The sequence below is a fragment of the Protopterus annectens genome, chromosome 13.part0 (genome assembly GCF_019279795.1).
Source record: "Protopterus annectens isolate FY-2018-M chromosome 13.part0, PAN1.0, whole genome shotgun sequence".
Taxonomy (NCBI): Eukaryota; Metazoa; Chordata; order Ceratodontiformes; family Protopteridae; genus Protopterus; species Protopterus annectens.
The window spans coordinates 272,900,469-272,916,087 of NC_056747.1; the positions used below are offsets into that span (position 1 = coordinate 272,900,469).

The window sequence follows — 15,619 nt, forward strand, 5'->3', positions numbered from 1 at the left end:
GAGGGTTCCCCGATCAAGGCTGGTTCGGCAAAGCCCTCTAAGCCACCTACAGCCCAGGCTTGGGCTTCTAAGCCTTCGGCGGTGGCTCCGACTCCTTCGGAGTCGAGATCGGCTCCGGCTGGAGCCGATCTCTCTATCTCTGAGGTGGTGGTATCAGTGCAGGCTGGCTCTGATACACTTGCACCTATGTCGATGTCGGCTCCGGCCGGAGCCGACATATCCTTGGCAAGGACAGGTGCCGATAAGTTGTCGGCTCCATCTGGAACCGAGGGGTCTTCGGCTCCGATGGCTCTTTCCAAGAAGAGATATCGGTCCCCTTCCCTGGAGCCGATTCGCTCGGCTCCGGGATCTCCTCTACTTTCGGAGCGGAGCCATCAGAGCCGATCTTCAAGGTCTTCTAGGCTGTCAGACCATGACTTGGAGAGGGTGGTAAGTAGACTGCTAAAGTCACAGGCACTAGCCCGTCTCAGCAGACGACCGCTATCCCAAACCCCCCTGAAATTCCTCCTCCGACTCTCCTTCAGAGTTCGGAGCCGGAGCTTCTAGGAACATTGACCGTGGGTGCGCTGGAGCCGATACTTCCCCTGTCGGCTCCATCGTCTTCGACTCCGATTTCCTCCATGAGACCTTCCTTGGAGGGATCTGGTCATCGGGTCTCCCTTGTCGGCTCCGAGTGGGCGAGGGGCATTGGACCCTTGTCCGACCCCGCTCTCCCTCTTGGAGCTTCGGCATTGGTGAGCTCGGCACCGACATCGGCCTCGGAGCCTTCTCTTTCGGTGGGTCCGGGGATTCCTGTTTCTTCGGAGCAGGAGTCTTCTGGCCTCCCTGGAAGGGGAGCCTTTGAGGTGATGATGAGTGTTCTGGCCCCAGAGCTGAGTCCACGGTCAATTCTATTAGCACCTCCCTCTTCGGTGCCTGTCGATGTCTCTTCCCATTCTCTTGCTCCCGGACCTAGAGATCCATCGCCTCAGGTTTCCCCATTGGGAAGAACTTCCTCTTCCGAGGTTTCTCCTGATCCTTCAGGAGAACCCCCGCGTAAGAGGACGTGCAAGAGGAAGCACACTGACTCCCCCGAGTCTACGACATCAGATACCGACTTAGATGAGTCGGAGGGTTCCCCACGGTCCCCCTCTGAGGATGTCTCATTTTCAGACATCCTGGAACTCCTTAAACAGAGGGGGAACTGGCCTTCCATTAACCCCTCCGAGGATGAGTCGGTATACCTGGAGGCTTTTGGATCTCGAACCTCCACCTCCTGGGTGTCTCCGCCTTTCGACCCGCTCATGCAAGTGGTGGCTCGGAAGGCGTGGGCGGCCCCGGATTCTGTGGAACCAGTCCCCAGGAGGCCTTCCAAATTCATCACAGCCCCCTCAGACAAACAGTTTCTCACTAAGGGTGTCCCTGTTGATGCCATGGTGGTGGCGGCTGCCACCAAGAAGGAACTTGCCAATCCTTCTGTACCTGTCCATCCTCCTAACAAGGACTCTAGGACCATGGATAGGTACGGTAAGCGGATGTTTTCTTCAGCGACCTTCACTATGCATTCGCTGAACTATCTCTGTCACTTTACCCGGCTTCAGAGAGATATTCTCAAGGAACTAGGTGAGGTAGTTCAGGATCCGTCAGCTGCTGGGGCTCAAGAAAAGATTGCCTCACAGCTCGGAATCCTAAATTCTATAAAACTCCTCTATGCGGCTCATTTCTTATGCAGCCGATGGGGCGAGTAGAGCCGCAGGCACAGGAGTGGCACTTAAGCGTCAGTCCTGGATGCGGCTTTGTAATTTCGCAGACCCCTTTAAGGCGTCCTTCACTAATACTCCCTTCGATGGTTCGGCTTTGTTCGGACCTCAGGTGAAGGAAACATTGACCAGGTGTGAGCAAGACGGCAAGACTCTTTCTGCCGTTGGAGTCCATTTCTCCACCCCTTCAAGACCCTATCCCAAAGGTCAGAAGGGAGGGAAAATGTGGTTCCGCAAATCTCAGGGAGTCACGCCGGAAGCATGTGGTCAGTTTACCCCCAGAGGCAGAGGGGGTAATAACAATAGACGCCGCCCTAGGGGCAGAGGGGGTTCGCAGAATCAGGGTAGCAGAGAGCCTCTCTCTGATAAACCCTTCCAGCATCCCTGAGGTGTTGCCCGACTGTCCACCCTTGGAGGCAGTCGGGGGAAGATTGTCGCTGTACCCAAAAGCCTGGCGTTCCCTTTCTCAAGACAAATGGGTACAGTCGATCATATCCGAGGGTTACAATATCCCTTTCATGAGATATCCTGTTCCTCATCAATCCCTCCCGGACGTTTCACCCGGTCTAAGGGAGTTGGCAAAACTGGAAGTATCAAAGCTTCTAGCCAAAAGAGCCATCCAAGTAGTGCCAGCAGACCAAGTAGGATCCGGAATCTACTCAAGATTCTTTTTGGTTCCCAAAAAGACAGGAGATTGGAGACCAATTTTAGACCTCAGCAAACTAAACAAGTTTGTCAAAAAGGCAAGGTTCGGATTCCAGGTTTTTCCGTATCTAGATGACTGGCTCCTCTCTGCCACCACCAGGCATCAACTTCTCAAGGCCAGAGACTACACTCTTCACACCTGCAACCAAATGGGGATTTCTACAAACTTCGAAAAATCTTCACTGTCGCCTTGCCAATCTATTACCTTTATAGGCGCAGAATTAAACACTGTCAGGATGTCAGCAAGACTCACAAACCAAAGAATTCTGGACATCCAAAAGTATGTTCGGATCATATTACTCAGCAAAAAGATCAGGGCCAGATTTGTCCTGAAGGTGCTAGGTCTTATGGCTGCGGCCATCGTACTGCTGCCTTTAGCCTGCTTCCACATGCGTCTTCTGCAGTGGATGTTGTTCACCCAGTGGTCCTTCCAGCAGCTCCCCATGCGACACGAGATCTTCGTCACGCAATCGTGCAAGAGTCACCTAACCTGGTGGATGTCTTCTCCGCAACTCCATCAGGGCCGACTGTTTTTTCCCCCAGTCCCGGTTGCCACAGTCACTTCGGATGCCTCTCTGATCGGGTGGGGGGGGCATTATCAGGGCAGGATGGTTCATGGGACTTGGCAACCCATAGAATACCATCTGCACATAAATGTCCTAGAGATGAGAGCAGTGCTTTTAACGTTGCAAGCCCTCAGCGACTTTCTTCCTTTAGGGACTATTGCAGTTCAGACGGACAACATGTCCGTAGTCTGGTATATCAACAAACAGGGCGGGACCAGGTCCTATCCACTGTGTCGAGAAGCTCTCAGACTTTGGCAATGGGCAATCTCCTCTCATCGGTTTCTGATATCAATCCAACCTCTTAGCGGACAGGCTGAGCAGAGCTATTCTCATGTCACACGAGTGGTCTCTCAAACAATCGGTAGTGGACGAGATTTTTCAGAAGTGGGGCATCCCTTGCTGCAACCTTTTTGCTACACCCCAAAACAGCAAATGCCCAGACTTCTTCTCCCTCTTTCCACTACCAGGCCATCCCCCCAGAGACTCTGTAACCCAGGATTGGCCCCGGGGACTTCTTTATGCCTTTCCTCCATTCCCACTGATACCTCAAGTGATTCAGAAAGCTACCGTATTGAGAGCCAAGTTGATTCTCATTGCCCCTTACTGGCCTCGACAAATTTGGTTTCCGTCCCTGCATCGTCATCTCTTGGTTCAGCCTTGGCATCTGGATCTAGTTCCAGATCTTCTGACCCACCATTCGGGTCATCTGCACCAGGCCATTCATTCTCTCAACCTCACTGCTTGGTTGCTCCACTTCCTTCCTTAGCCAAGCTCCCTATGATTTCTAATCCCGTGCGAGATATCATAGTAGCTTCTCTAAAGTCTTCTACCAGAAGGATTTATGCTAGTAAATGGCAACGTTTTTCCTTCTGGGCAAAGTCTAGAGACATAGATCCCTTTACTGCTCTAGTGCATTCAGTCTTGGACTTCCTAGCTGAGATTTCTTAATCGGGTTCTTCTTCCTCTACAGTTAAGGTCCAGCTGGCAGCAATCTCAAATTTTCATGTTGGCTTAGCGGATCAAAACATAATGTCTCACAAGCTTTGCAAAGCCTTTCTGAGAGGGATCTTTCTCCTGAAACCTCCAATCAAAGATCCCCCTCCGCAATGGGACCTGAATTTAATGCTGGCATCCTTGATTCTACCCCCCTTTGAACCGGCTGCTACATGCTCATTAAAATTTCTTTCCTGGAAGACAATTTTTCTGGTTGCTGTTACTTCAGCCAGGAGGGTGTCTGAACTACAGGCTCTCTGTGTCCGTCCCCCATACTTGGTTTTCCACAAAGATAGAGTATCTTTAAGAACTAATCCATCTTTTTTGCCCAAGGTTGCTTCCCAGACGAATATTAACCATTCTATTGATTTGCCAGTTTTTTTCCCTAATTATTCTGACAAAGCTGAACAGAAACTTCATTGGTTGGATGTCCATCGCCAACTCAGATATTACTTGGACAGAACTAAACAATTCAGAAAATCTGATCAACTGTTTCTTTCTTATGCAGAAAACAGGAAAGGTCTTCCGGTCTCCAAGGTGACCTTATCCAGATGGCTGTCATCTATCATTTCTCATGTTTATCTCCTTAGGGGCAAGCAACTGCCCTCGAAACCAAAAGCACATTCTACCAGGTGCCTAGCCACTTCCACAGCATTTCAGGATAGGCTACCTATTGACACCATTTGTGCGGCAGCCACTTGGGCCACTCCTCACACCTTTGTCTCTCATTACAAATTGGACTTGGCCTCCAGGGACAGGGCTAGGTTTGGTTCCACAGTTCTCAAGAGTCTGTTCCATTGAGCCACCCAGGATAGAGGTGCTAGGGACGCGGTCCCATCCAGCAAGAATGAAGGCGAGTTTGACAACTTAACATTTAGAAGTTAAGTACCTACCATAACATTCCATGTTAGTTGTCTTCTCTCGCCTTCTTTCTTGCGTCCCTCCCTCCTTCCCCCTAGCCTGGACAGACCTTGAAGTTGTACTCTTCTCTGGGTACGGTTCATTCTTTCTATGGGCTCCCAGTAGGAAGTGTCACTACTCTCTAGTGGTTATTTGCCTTGTTTTCTTTCCACATTTAGTTCCTCTTCTTCCTTTCTGGGAAGAAGGTTACTGGCAGGGTTTTTTCATAGCTACCAAACGAGATCTGGGGTAGTCACGCCTTGCATCATGGGATATAGGGTTGCCTCGAGCTGGTAAAATTAGCTCTTGAGCTTAGCAAGTGCCGAGTCAGAGCCGAGGATCGGCTCCGAACCCATCCAGCAAGAAAGAAGGTGAGAGAAGACAACTAACATGGAACATTATGGTAGGTACATAACTTCTAATTTTAGCTATCTGCCCGTGTTCTATTTTATCTGTTGCTTGTCATGTTTCTGTGGTTTCCCTGTTTATGCATTTCTGATATACTGTTACTAATAATAGAAATGTGTACACTGCTCTCTGTAACATTTTACTTTTGCTTCTTCTGAAACATCTCTTATACTATTCAACACAAGAATGAATCTCTGAGGAGTACTTTACAACTTTGATATAACTTCCCATAAAAGCACTTCAAATAATAGTACAGTTTAAGCCTGTGCTCAGCTCTGTAAGCTGAGTTGTGTTGCATTTTGTAGGTAACAATGGTGAAGTACAGCCATTGAAGGTACCATTTTTCTATGCTGCCAAATTTAATTGTATGCACTGCGCAGAGCAAGATGGTGTTGCATCTTTTCTGGTCCAATGCAGTATACTTTGAGTTGTCATCTCCTTTGCATCCTAATAGCAGTAAGTTAACTGCAGGTCTATTGTGACCCTCTGAGCCAGTAATCAAGGAGCTTCAAACCTCACTACTGACACTGGTGGGGAAAATTCACTTAGAACAAAAATGGATACACACAGTATTTTCAGAGTCAGCTCTCTGCACCAAGCACAACTTCCCTTAAGACAACACAGGGGCACACTCCAGGCCTGGGGATGAGTTTTCCTCTCCAGGCCCCAAATAAAACTCCACCTTTCTCTCTGCAGAAAGCAGTGCTCTGTGTCCCTTTTCCAAGTGGATGACACAAATACACTCTTTGAAATTTGATTTTCACACACACACACACACACACACACACACACACACACACACACACACACACACACACACACACACACACACGCACACACACACCTGGGAAAGGCTGGCACAGATTTACCATCTCTGCCACCTCCACCCAGACTGTAAGGTTGATGAACTGCCTCCAGCCAGCTACTTTAAGGCTCTTACCAGGGTACCCAATTACTCTTAGTAAGATTAATACTTATGCAAATGGCAGTATTAACCAGCTGGCAAGACTTTCAGTATCATGAAGCAATGATGCCACCCAAATAAATGCAATAACTCTCAAAGGTTAAAATGTTTTCTAAAAGACCAGCCACAGTGAAAGGTTTAGATACGTTTAATAATAAATAATAAAATAAAAAGCATGAAAATACCAAATATCTATTTACAATAAACACCAGAGTTTCAATCACAGTAAATATAAAAACAACAGAGATGGAAAGATTCAGACAGATAAATAAAAACAATATTTAACTAATCTCAGTATATTTCCCTAACTTATTGAAGAATTATTTTCCCTACTTACTGGCTAGAGCAAGGCAAGATGAAATGGATGAGTGTCTTTGTTGTCAGTTCCCATAACAGAGTGCTGAGTGTTACTATTACATCTCATTAACATCTAAAATAATTTCAGTGCTGGCTATAGAATCACATCACATCTGGTCATGTGATTCTGTGGTTCCCACATTACCCCCTGACTAGAAGCTGAACCAGAAACTAGCACAGGTGTATCAAAGTACACACCTAGAGCTTTGCTAAGGCATCCAGAGACTGTAAAACAATTCCAATACCTTCATCCTTCCCGAAGAGACTAACCATCCATTCTGTGGCACCCCAGGGTAGCAATTAGTTTACCAGTAAGGACAGTAAGACCCCCGGCCTTACTGCATCCCTGGCTGCATTCAGGCCTGTGAGATAAATTGTTTATGGCCTAATTCAAGTCATTTAATTTCTAGCTATTTTTCTTAAGGTAGGCTGAGCTGAGCTTAACCCTTCCCCTTCTAGCATCCTTTGTTAACATACATACATTTCCTCAGTTACAGCAGTACAGTCTGATATAAATGTATATTTTTTTCTGTCCATCAGGACCCACTGTTGACACATTTTTAAAACAAGCAGCTTTGCAAATACATTTTTAACACAAGCATCTGTACAAATCAGTTTGATATACAGATGACAAAATTCTTTACAAAACTCCAGCTAGCTATGCTGGAGTGTGTTACACATGCACTGCCTTACTCTGTCTGGCATAGCTGGCACTATCTCACATCATCACTTTTAGTATCACCCATACTTCTCAGCTGTCCCTGATTTTCAGGGATGTCTCTAATTTTGCCTCAAATTTTAGGTCTGTCCCTCTTAATCCATCTTAAATTGGTGACTATTGGAGAAAAGGTGGTGAATTGCACTTAATAAATAGCAATAGTAATTAAAGGTATAGACTTTTTTGTTTCAGAAAATGCATGATGTTAAGTTGTCTATCTCGCCTTCATTCTTGCTGGATGGGTTCGGAGCCGACCTCGGCTCCAACTCGGCCACTCAAAAAGCTCGAGAGTTGGATCCACCGGCTCGAGGCTCCCCTTATATCCCACAATGCTAGGCGGTATTACCTCAGATCTCGTTTGCCGCTACAGCTATCGAGGTGTGTTGCTTTTACCGGCTCCAGGTTAGTGTACCAAATAGTTTTAAAAACTTAGTAAACCCCTTTTAAATTAGTTTTTTGGTTAGTATCCCCTTATTTTAAAGGTTTCTATTCCCTTTCCTGTGTTTTTCTCCCACTCCTTACCACAAGAACTTATCTGTTCTTCCCTTAGGCCTTCGGGCCCTCCTATCCCTCAGAGAGTGTGTGTGTGTTTTTCTGTAGGGACTTAAGATTTCTAAACTACTAACTTTAAATCAGTTTAAGTTAGTTTAAATTAGTTTAAATTACCTTTACTTACTCTACAGTGTAATCGGTGTGTTTGTGTTGAGTGTGATTGCACTTGTTTTGTGTCATGTCTAAGGATTCAAAGGTCTCAGGCTTCAAGAAGTGTGACTCGTGCTGTCAGAAAATGTCTCTGACAGACGGTCACACTTCTTGTGTCTACTGCCTGGGACCTTTACACCTGCAGGACTCTTGTGCTGTATGCCATGGCTTCAGCCCTAGAGTCCTGCAGGAAAGAAAGAACAAGCTTATTTTACGGGGCTTGTTAAAGCCTGAGGGTCCCCCGACTGCATCTTCGGGCAAACCCTCTAAGGCTTCTAGGTCTTCGGCTCCAGTTACTGAGTCGGCACCTAAGACTTCTAAGTCTACTCCTGCATCGGCTCCGGCTGGAGCCGATGAGACTCTAACTTCCACTTCGGTGGTTCCCTCGGCTCCGGCCGGAGCCGAGGTTTTGGAAATTGCTAAGTCGGCTCCGATCAGGCTTTCGGAGCTGACCTCTAGGAAGAGGTCAAGGTCACCGTCCCTCGGCTCCGTTCATTCGGCTCCAGCTTCTCCCCTGCTGTCTGAACGGAGCCATAGGTCGCACTCCTCTAGGTCTTCGAGGCTTTCGGACCATGACCTTCAGAGGGTAGTGAGTCGACTTCTTAAGTCTGAGGTACTGGCCCAGATGCTTCAGAGCCCGACTCATCAGTCGATGCTCAACCCTATTTCTCAAAATATTCCTCCTCCGACTCCTTTGAGCTCGGAGCCGGGGCGTTTCGGACCCGAGACTGTGATACCGTCGGAGCCGATACAATTGTCTTCGGCTCCGTCGTCGGCTCCGATTTCTTCCTTGGAGGAATCTCGGCGCCGGACTTCCCTCGTCGGCTCCGAGGGGGTGAGTGGCATCGGACCCTTGTCTGACCCCGCTCTCCCTCTCGGTGCTTCGGCGCTGGTGAGTTCGGCTCCGACATCGGCCTTGGAGCCATCGCTGTCGGTGCTGAGGGAGGTTTTCAGCTTTTCGGAGCGGGGACCTCTGGCTCTGCCTGACAGAGGTGCGTTCGAGGTCATGCGGAGTGTGTTGGAACCTGGTTCAACTCCACAGTTGGCTCCGTCCGCCCCTCCCTCTTCGGTGCCTCAGGTTATGTCTACTCACTCCCTCATCCCAGACCGCAGAGAGCCAGCTCCTCAAGAATCCCCTGTGGGGATCTCATCCTCTTCTGAGGCCTCTCCTGAATTGGCAGGGGAGCCCCCTAGGAAGAGAAAGTGTAAGAGGAAGCACATAGACTCACCTGAGTCTGTCACCTCTGACACAGATTTAGAGGATTCCGAGGGTTCCCCCCGTTCCCCTTCTGAAGATGTCTCCTTTGCAGACATTCTAGAGATCCTGAAACAGAGGGGAAATTGGCCAACCCTTAACCCTTCGGAGGATGAATCTGTGTAACTTGAGGCATTTGGCTCTCGCCCTTCCACCTCCTGGGTGTCCCCCCCCTTTGACCCCCTCATGCAGGTGGTAGCTAAAAAGGCTTGGACGGCTCCTGACTCTGTGGACCCTACCCCCAGGAGACCTTCAAAGTTTATCACAGCACCAGCAGATAAGCAATTTCTGACTAAGGGAGTTTCTGTGGATGCTATAGTGGTAGCTGCTGCCACTAAGAAGGAGCTAGCTGATCCTTCGGTGCCTGTCCATCCTCCTAACAAGGAATCTAGGTCTATGGACAGGTACGGGAAGCGGATTTTTTCGTCAGTGACCTTTGCTATGCGTTCGCTGAACTACCTCTGTCATTTCACTCGTCTTCAAAGAGACCTGATCAAGGAAGCGAGTGAGATGTTAAAGGATCCTACAGCTGCGGGTTTTCAGGATAAGATGAACACTCAGCTGGCTACCCTAAATTCTATAGCTAACTCCTCCATGCGCCTCCTTTCATATGCGGCTGATGGAGCGAGCAGAGCCGCAGGGACAGGTGTGGCCTTACGCCGGCATGCCTGGATGTGGCTGTGTAATTTTGCGGACCCCTTTAAAACGTCTTTCACTAATTCCCCGTTTGATGGATCGTCTTTTTGGTCCTCAAGTGAAAGAAACCTTGACAAGGTGCGAGACAGATGGCAAAACTCTTTCTGCCGTCGGAGTCCGTTTTTCTACTCCTTCTAGACCTTACCCCAAAGGCCAGAAAAGTGGAAAGATGTGGTTCATAAACAATCTCAAGGAACTTTGCCTGACGACAGAGTCGGTTCCCTCTAGAGGCAGAGGGGGAACAATAATGGTAGACGCCGCCCTAGAGGCAGGGGTCCGCAGAACCAGGGCAATCGAGAAACCTTTTCCGATAAGCCCTTCCAGCATCCCTGAGGTGTTGCCCGACTGTCCACCTTCGGAGGCAGTCGGGGGAAGATTATCACTGTACCCTGAAGCCTGGCGATCCCTAACTCAAGACAAGTGGGTACAGTCCATCATTTCCGAAGGCTATTCCATTCCGTTCTTTCGCATTCCAAACCAATCCAAAAAATCCCTTCCAGATGTTCCACCCGCTCAAAGGGATCTAGCAGCATTGGAAATTTCAAAGCTGCTTGCAAAAAAAGCCATTCAGCCAGTGCCAGCAGACCAGCAAGGATCCGGAATCTACTCCAGGTTCTTTTTGGTTCCAAAGAAAACAGGGGACTGGAGACCAATTTTGGATCTCAGTATCTTGAACAAGTCTGTCAAGAAAACAAGATTTCGGATGGTCACGCTACAATCCATCCTACCCCTATTGGGAAAGGAAAACTGGATGTGCTCTATAGACCTTCAGGATGCGTACTATCATATAAAAATGAACAGACGCTCCAGGAGATTCCTCCGCTTCAGGCTGGTAACCAGTCACTTTCAATTCAGAGCCCTGCCCTTTGGACTCACCACTGCCCCCCGGGTGTTTACCAAATGCATGGCAGTGGTAGCTTCTCATCTGAGACGTCAAAGATTCCAGGTGTTTCCATACTTAGACGACTGGCTCCTCACAGCTCCTACCAAGCATCTTCTTCTGATTGCCAGAGACTACACCTTTCGCATTTTTCAAAAGTTAGGTATCTCAATAAATTGCGAAAAGTCTGTTTTGTCGCCTTGTCGTGTTATTACCTTCATAGGCGCAAATCTAGATACAGTCAACATGTCTGCAAGACTTACAGACCAAAGAATAGCAGACATACACAAACTGGTCTCCCTTCTATTCCACAGCAACAGAGTCAAAGTCAGATTGGTTCTAAAAGTACTGGGGATTATAGCGGCTGCTATCCCTCTTCTTCTTTTAGCCAGATTTCACATGAGAATCCTTCAATGGATGCTCTTCACACAGTGGTCGTACCAGCAACTTCCGATGTCCCACACCATTGTGATTACGCAAGCATGCAGGAATCATCTTCTTTGGTGGATTTCTTCCCCCCCAGCTCTTCCTAGGAAGACCCTTTGTCCTTCCCCCTCCGGTTGCTACTCTGACAACGGACGCCTCCCTGATCAGGTGGGGGGGGGGGCATTATCAGGGCAGAACAGTCCAGGGCATATGGCAACCAATCGAACGCCACTTGCATATAAATGTTCTAGAGATGAGAGCAGTGCTTTTAGCGTTGCAAGCCCTTCAAGACTCTCTTCCCTTGGGAACGATAGCAATTCAGACGGACAACATGTCTGTAGTGTGGTATATCAACAAACAAGGCGGAACCAAGTCCTACCCCCTATGTCGAGAAGCACTCAGACTGTGGCAATGGGCGATTTCTTCTCAGCGTTTTCTGATAGCAATGCACATTCCCGGGAAGTCCAATCTTATCGCGGACAAGTTGAGCAGAGCTATCCTCATGCCTCACGAGTGGTCTCTGAAAGATTCTATCTTGGAGAAAGTTTTTCTCAAGTGGGGTCAGCCTTGCTGCGACCTTTTTGCTACTCCCCAAAACAGCAAGTGCAAAGATTATTTCACCCTCTTCCCCTTACCAGGCCAGCCCAGCGGAGACACTCTAGTCCAAGTTTGGCCCCGGGGACTTCTGTATGCATTCCCTCCCTTCCCACTAATCTCTCAAGTGATACAGAAAGCTATCGCTCAGAAGGCCTCATTGATCCTCATTGCTCCTTACTGGCCTCGACAGGTTTGGTTCCCCTTTCTACATCAATTTCTGTTGGAGCAACCCTGGCATCTGGACCTAGTTCCAGATCTTTTGATCCATCAGTCGGGTCAGTTTCATCGCTCCCTCCCATCTTTGAACCTCACTGCTTGGTTCCTCCAGTTCCAACCTTAGCCAGGCTTCCTCAAATATCTCACACTGTTCGAGATATTTTGATAGCTTCCCATAAATCTTCCACTCGAAAGAGTTATCTTAGTAAGTGGAAACGTTTTGCCTATTGGGCTCAAGGAAGGGACTTAGATCCTTTCACTGCTCCCATCCAAATAGTTCTTGATTTTCTAGCTGAACTCTTTCACGCAGGTTCATCTCCTTCTACTCTCAAAGTTCAATTGGCAGCTATATCTAACTTTCATGTGGGCATTTCAGATTCTGCCATCATGTCTCACAAGCTTTGCAAAGCTTTTTTGAAGGGAGTTTTTCTTCTCAGACCTCCTATAAGAAATTCTCCTCCTTCTTGGGACCTTAATTTAGTTCTCACATCTTTGATTCTTCCCCCTTTCGAACCTGCAGCTTCCTGTTCGTTGAAATTGCTATCCTGGAAGACTCTCTTTCTGGTAGCCATTACTTCAGCTAGAAGGGTCTCAGAACTTCATGCACTCAGCAGTCGACCACCGTATCTATTGTTTCATAAAGACAGGGTGTCCTTACGAACCAATCCATCTTTTTTACCTAAAGTAGCCTCTGCGTCTAACCTAAATCAAAGCATTGACCTCCCTGTGTTTTTTCCTAACTTTTCTAACAGGTCTGAACAAAAATTGCATTGGCTAGATGTTCATCGTCAGTTAAGGTATTATTTGGATAGGACCAAACAGATCAGAAAAAACTGACCAGTTGTTTGTCTCTTATGCAGAAGGCAGAAAGGGACTTTCACTTTCGAAGGTATCACTCTCCAGATGGCTAACATCTCTGATTTCCTTTGTTTATGAAATTAGACACCAAAAGCTGCCTAACAAACCTAAGGCCCACTCCACCAGAGCTTTGGCTACTTCTATAGCCTTCCAAGACAGGCTGCCTATTGACACCATTTGTGCAGCGGCTACTTGGGCTACTCCTCACACTTTCATTTCTCATTATAAGTTGGATTTAGCTTCTAGACATAGAGCTAACTTTGGTTCCACTGTTCTCAAGAGTCTGTTCCGATAGGCCACCGGGACAAGGTGCTAGGGACGCGGTCCCATCCAGCAAGAATGAAGGCGAGATAGACAACTTAACATATAGAAGTTATGTTCTTACCATAACGTTCCATGTTAGTTGTCTTCTTCTCGCCTTCTTTCTTGCGTCCCACCCTCCTTCCCCCTAGCCTGGACAGACCTAGAGGAGTTTGATTGTGACCTCTCTTTCTACCACCTCTATTGCTATAGGTATATGCTCTGCTGTGCATATATTCCTTGATCAGGCTTCAGGTCACCTTCTTCCCTTCCTTTTTATAGAGGTGGGTTCTCCCATTTCCAGTAGTTCTGGTTTTTATTATTGGCTGGGCCTAGCTTACAAATGAGATCTGAGGTAATACCGCCTAGCATTGTGGGATATAAGGGGAGCCTCGAGCCGGTGGATCCAACTCTCGAGCTTTTAGAGTGGCCGAGTCGGAGCCGAGGTTGGCTCCGAACCCATCCAGCAAGAAAGAAGGCGAGAAGAAGACAACTAACATGGAACGTTATGGTAAGAACATAACTTCTATTTACTTCACATTATTTTATTTTGCAATGTCTCAAGTTAGTACTGCTAATATTTTAAACGTTTCCCTCTTTATTTCTGGATTTGTCCCTGACTTGGTTGAGATTTATTCCTGATTGGTTGAGAGCTATGGTACCACCTCTCAGTCCAATGCTACAAGAAATATAAAGGACTGCAAACGTAGGGAAGAAGGTATTAAAACGGACACTGCAGCTACTCATCAGGGTCATTATCCCAATGTCTGGTTCCAGATGGCATAGTTATTAGACTACATGGAATGGAAATTGAGTAATGAATGCCATGGCATATGATGTTCTACTGCTTCCCATATTACGCAGCTGTTTCTGGCCTTGACTTGCACATCTAAAGTTAGGCACATCCATTAATTCTATATTAGTGCCTCTCAGGATGCACCTGTAGAAATTAACTGGAAGTGCTAGTTGCTCTCTGCTCAGTGTTTATATTTCCTTATACTCATACCTTCAGATGTGCTGCTGGTGTTGTTCAATGTGCTGTTAGCTGCTTGCTGGGCTGAAAAAAAAAAACAAAAAAGAGAGAAATAATTTTGCACAGTTTTCAAACAAGTCTCAAGTATAGTCAGATATAATAGCATATGGATGTAACAATAAAATATAGATGAGTTAGACTATCTTGTCAATCCTTAGAACAGTTTATAAAAAACTTTCAGTAAGTAATCTGCATGTGGTTTATTCTGCTAGTGGCATGTTAAGGTCTGTTATAACAATATATTCAAATACATAAAACTCAAATACTTTAAGGAAGTTTTTCAGCTTGCTTGAGTCATAATGCTAATTAAGGATGAATGCAAATGGAGATCTGTTGAATTTGTCAATCTGATCATTCTAAATGCTATTAAAATTGGAGGATCAGTTGTTTATATGTATCAATACATACATTTGGAATGACAACAGCTGCTTACTAACTTATTCAGATTTTCTGTTTCCACAATTTTTAAGGAGCTGGTACCACCTGTATCCTCCCTACACACACATTCTACATCTTTTAAATACCTAAGTGCAGAAGAGCTGGGAGGCAGCCCATCTTACAAATGAAATTAATAATCTATTTATCCATTTAATGTAATCTATCAATTAAATGTCTGCCTGTCTCCCTTTCCAGCTACCTGTCTAGCTGTCAAGGTATTTATCTACCAACATTTAACAATGTGTAACAAAAATGTAACAATAATGCCAAACTTTAGGCAAAAAGGTTGCTGAAGCAATTATCAAGCAACAGATAACTCTGCCTATTCCTGTAATTATATCACTTGCTATTCTGTTGCTGCATTTATACAAGGCCACTGCTCCAAATTATAGCCATTATGCTGACCATCAGGTTGTACTTTATGTGGCTCTGCTGTGCAGTCTTAAGCAGGTGACACAGGAATTACTATTAACCCAGGCACTTGTGAAGCGCATAATAGATGTTGAGAGTGCATGGTAGACAATGGCTCCACCCATCATGAGGGAGGGGAGGTCGAGCCCTTTGCAATGTCAGAATTTCTGGAGACTGAGTTACACAGCATGCAGTGCATGAGCTTATGAGCAATGGATATGCCCTTGGCTATGCAAAGCTGCATCTGCATTATAAATTTCATAGAATGAACCCAGGAATGTGCATAATCACAGGTGAGGTACATCAGGTACTCATACCTGCCAACTCATACGTCAGACACTAGGGTAGGAACCATGGCCAGAAAAAATGGAAGATAACACATGGCTACCTGGATGGCAGGTGCACATGACTAGCTCTCTTCCTGGTGATAAGAAATAAATGAGCATTGATGTGGCGG

The 15,619-nt window shown here is 46.7% G+C and overlaps 1 protein-coding gene across 1 annotated transcript in view; it reads right to left on the reverse strand.

The window, feature by feature from the left end:
* The window catches only part of LOC122787233 (cell wall protein DAN4-like), a 1,236,685-nt gene that overhangs the window by 148,918 nt on the left and 1,072,148 nt on the right, over window positions 1–15,619 (reverse strand). Inside the window, exon 3 of the mRNA XM_044053833.1 lies at window positions 14,287–14,337. Coding sequence (XP_043909768.1) covers window positions 14,287–14,337 — 51 coding nt within the window. The remainder of the gene's footprint in view (window positions 1–14,286; window positions 14,338–15,619) is intronic.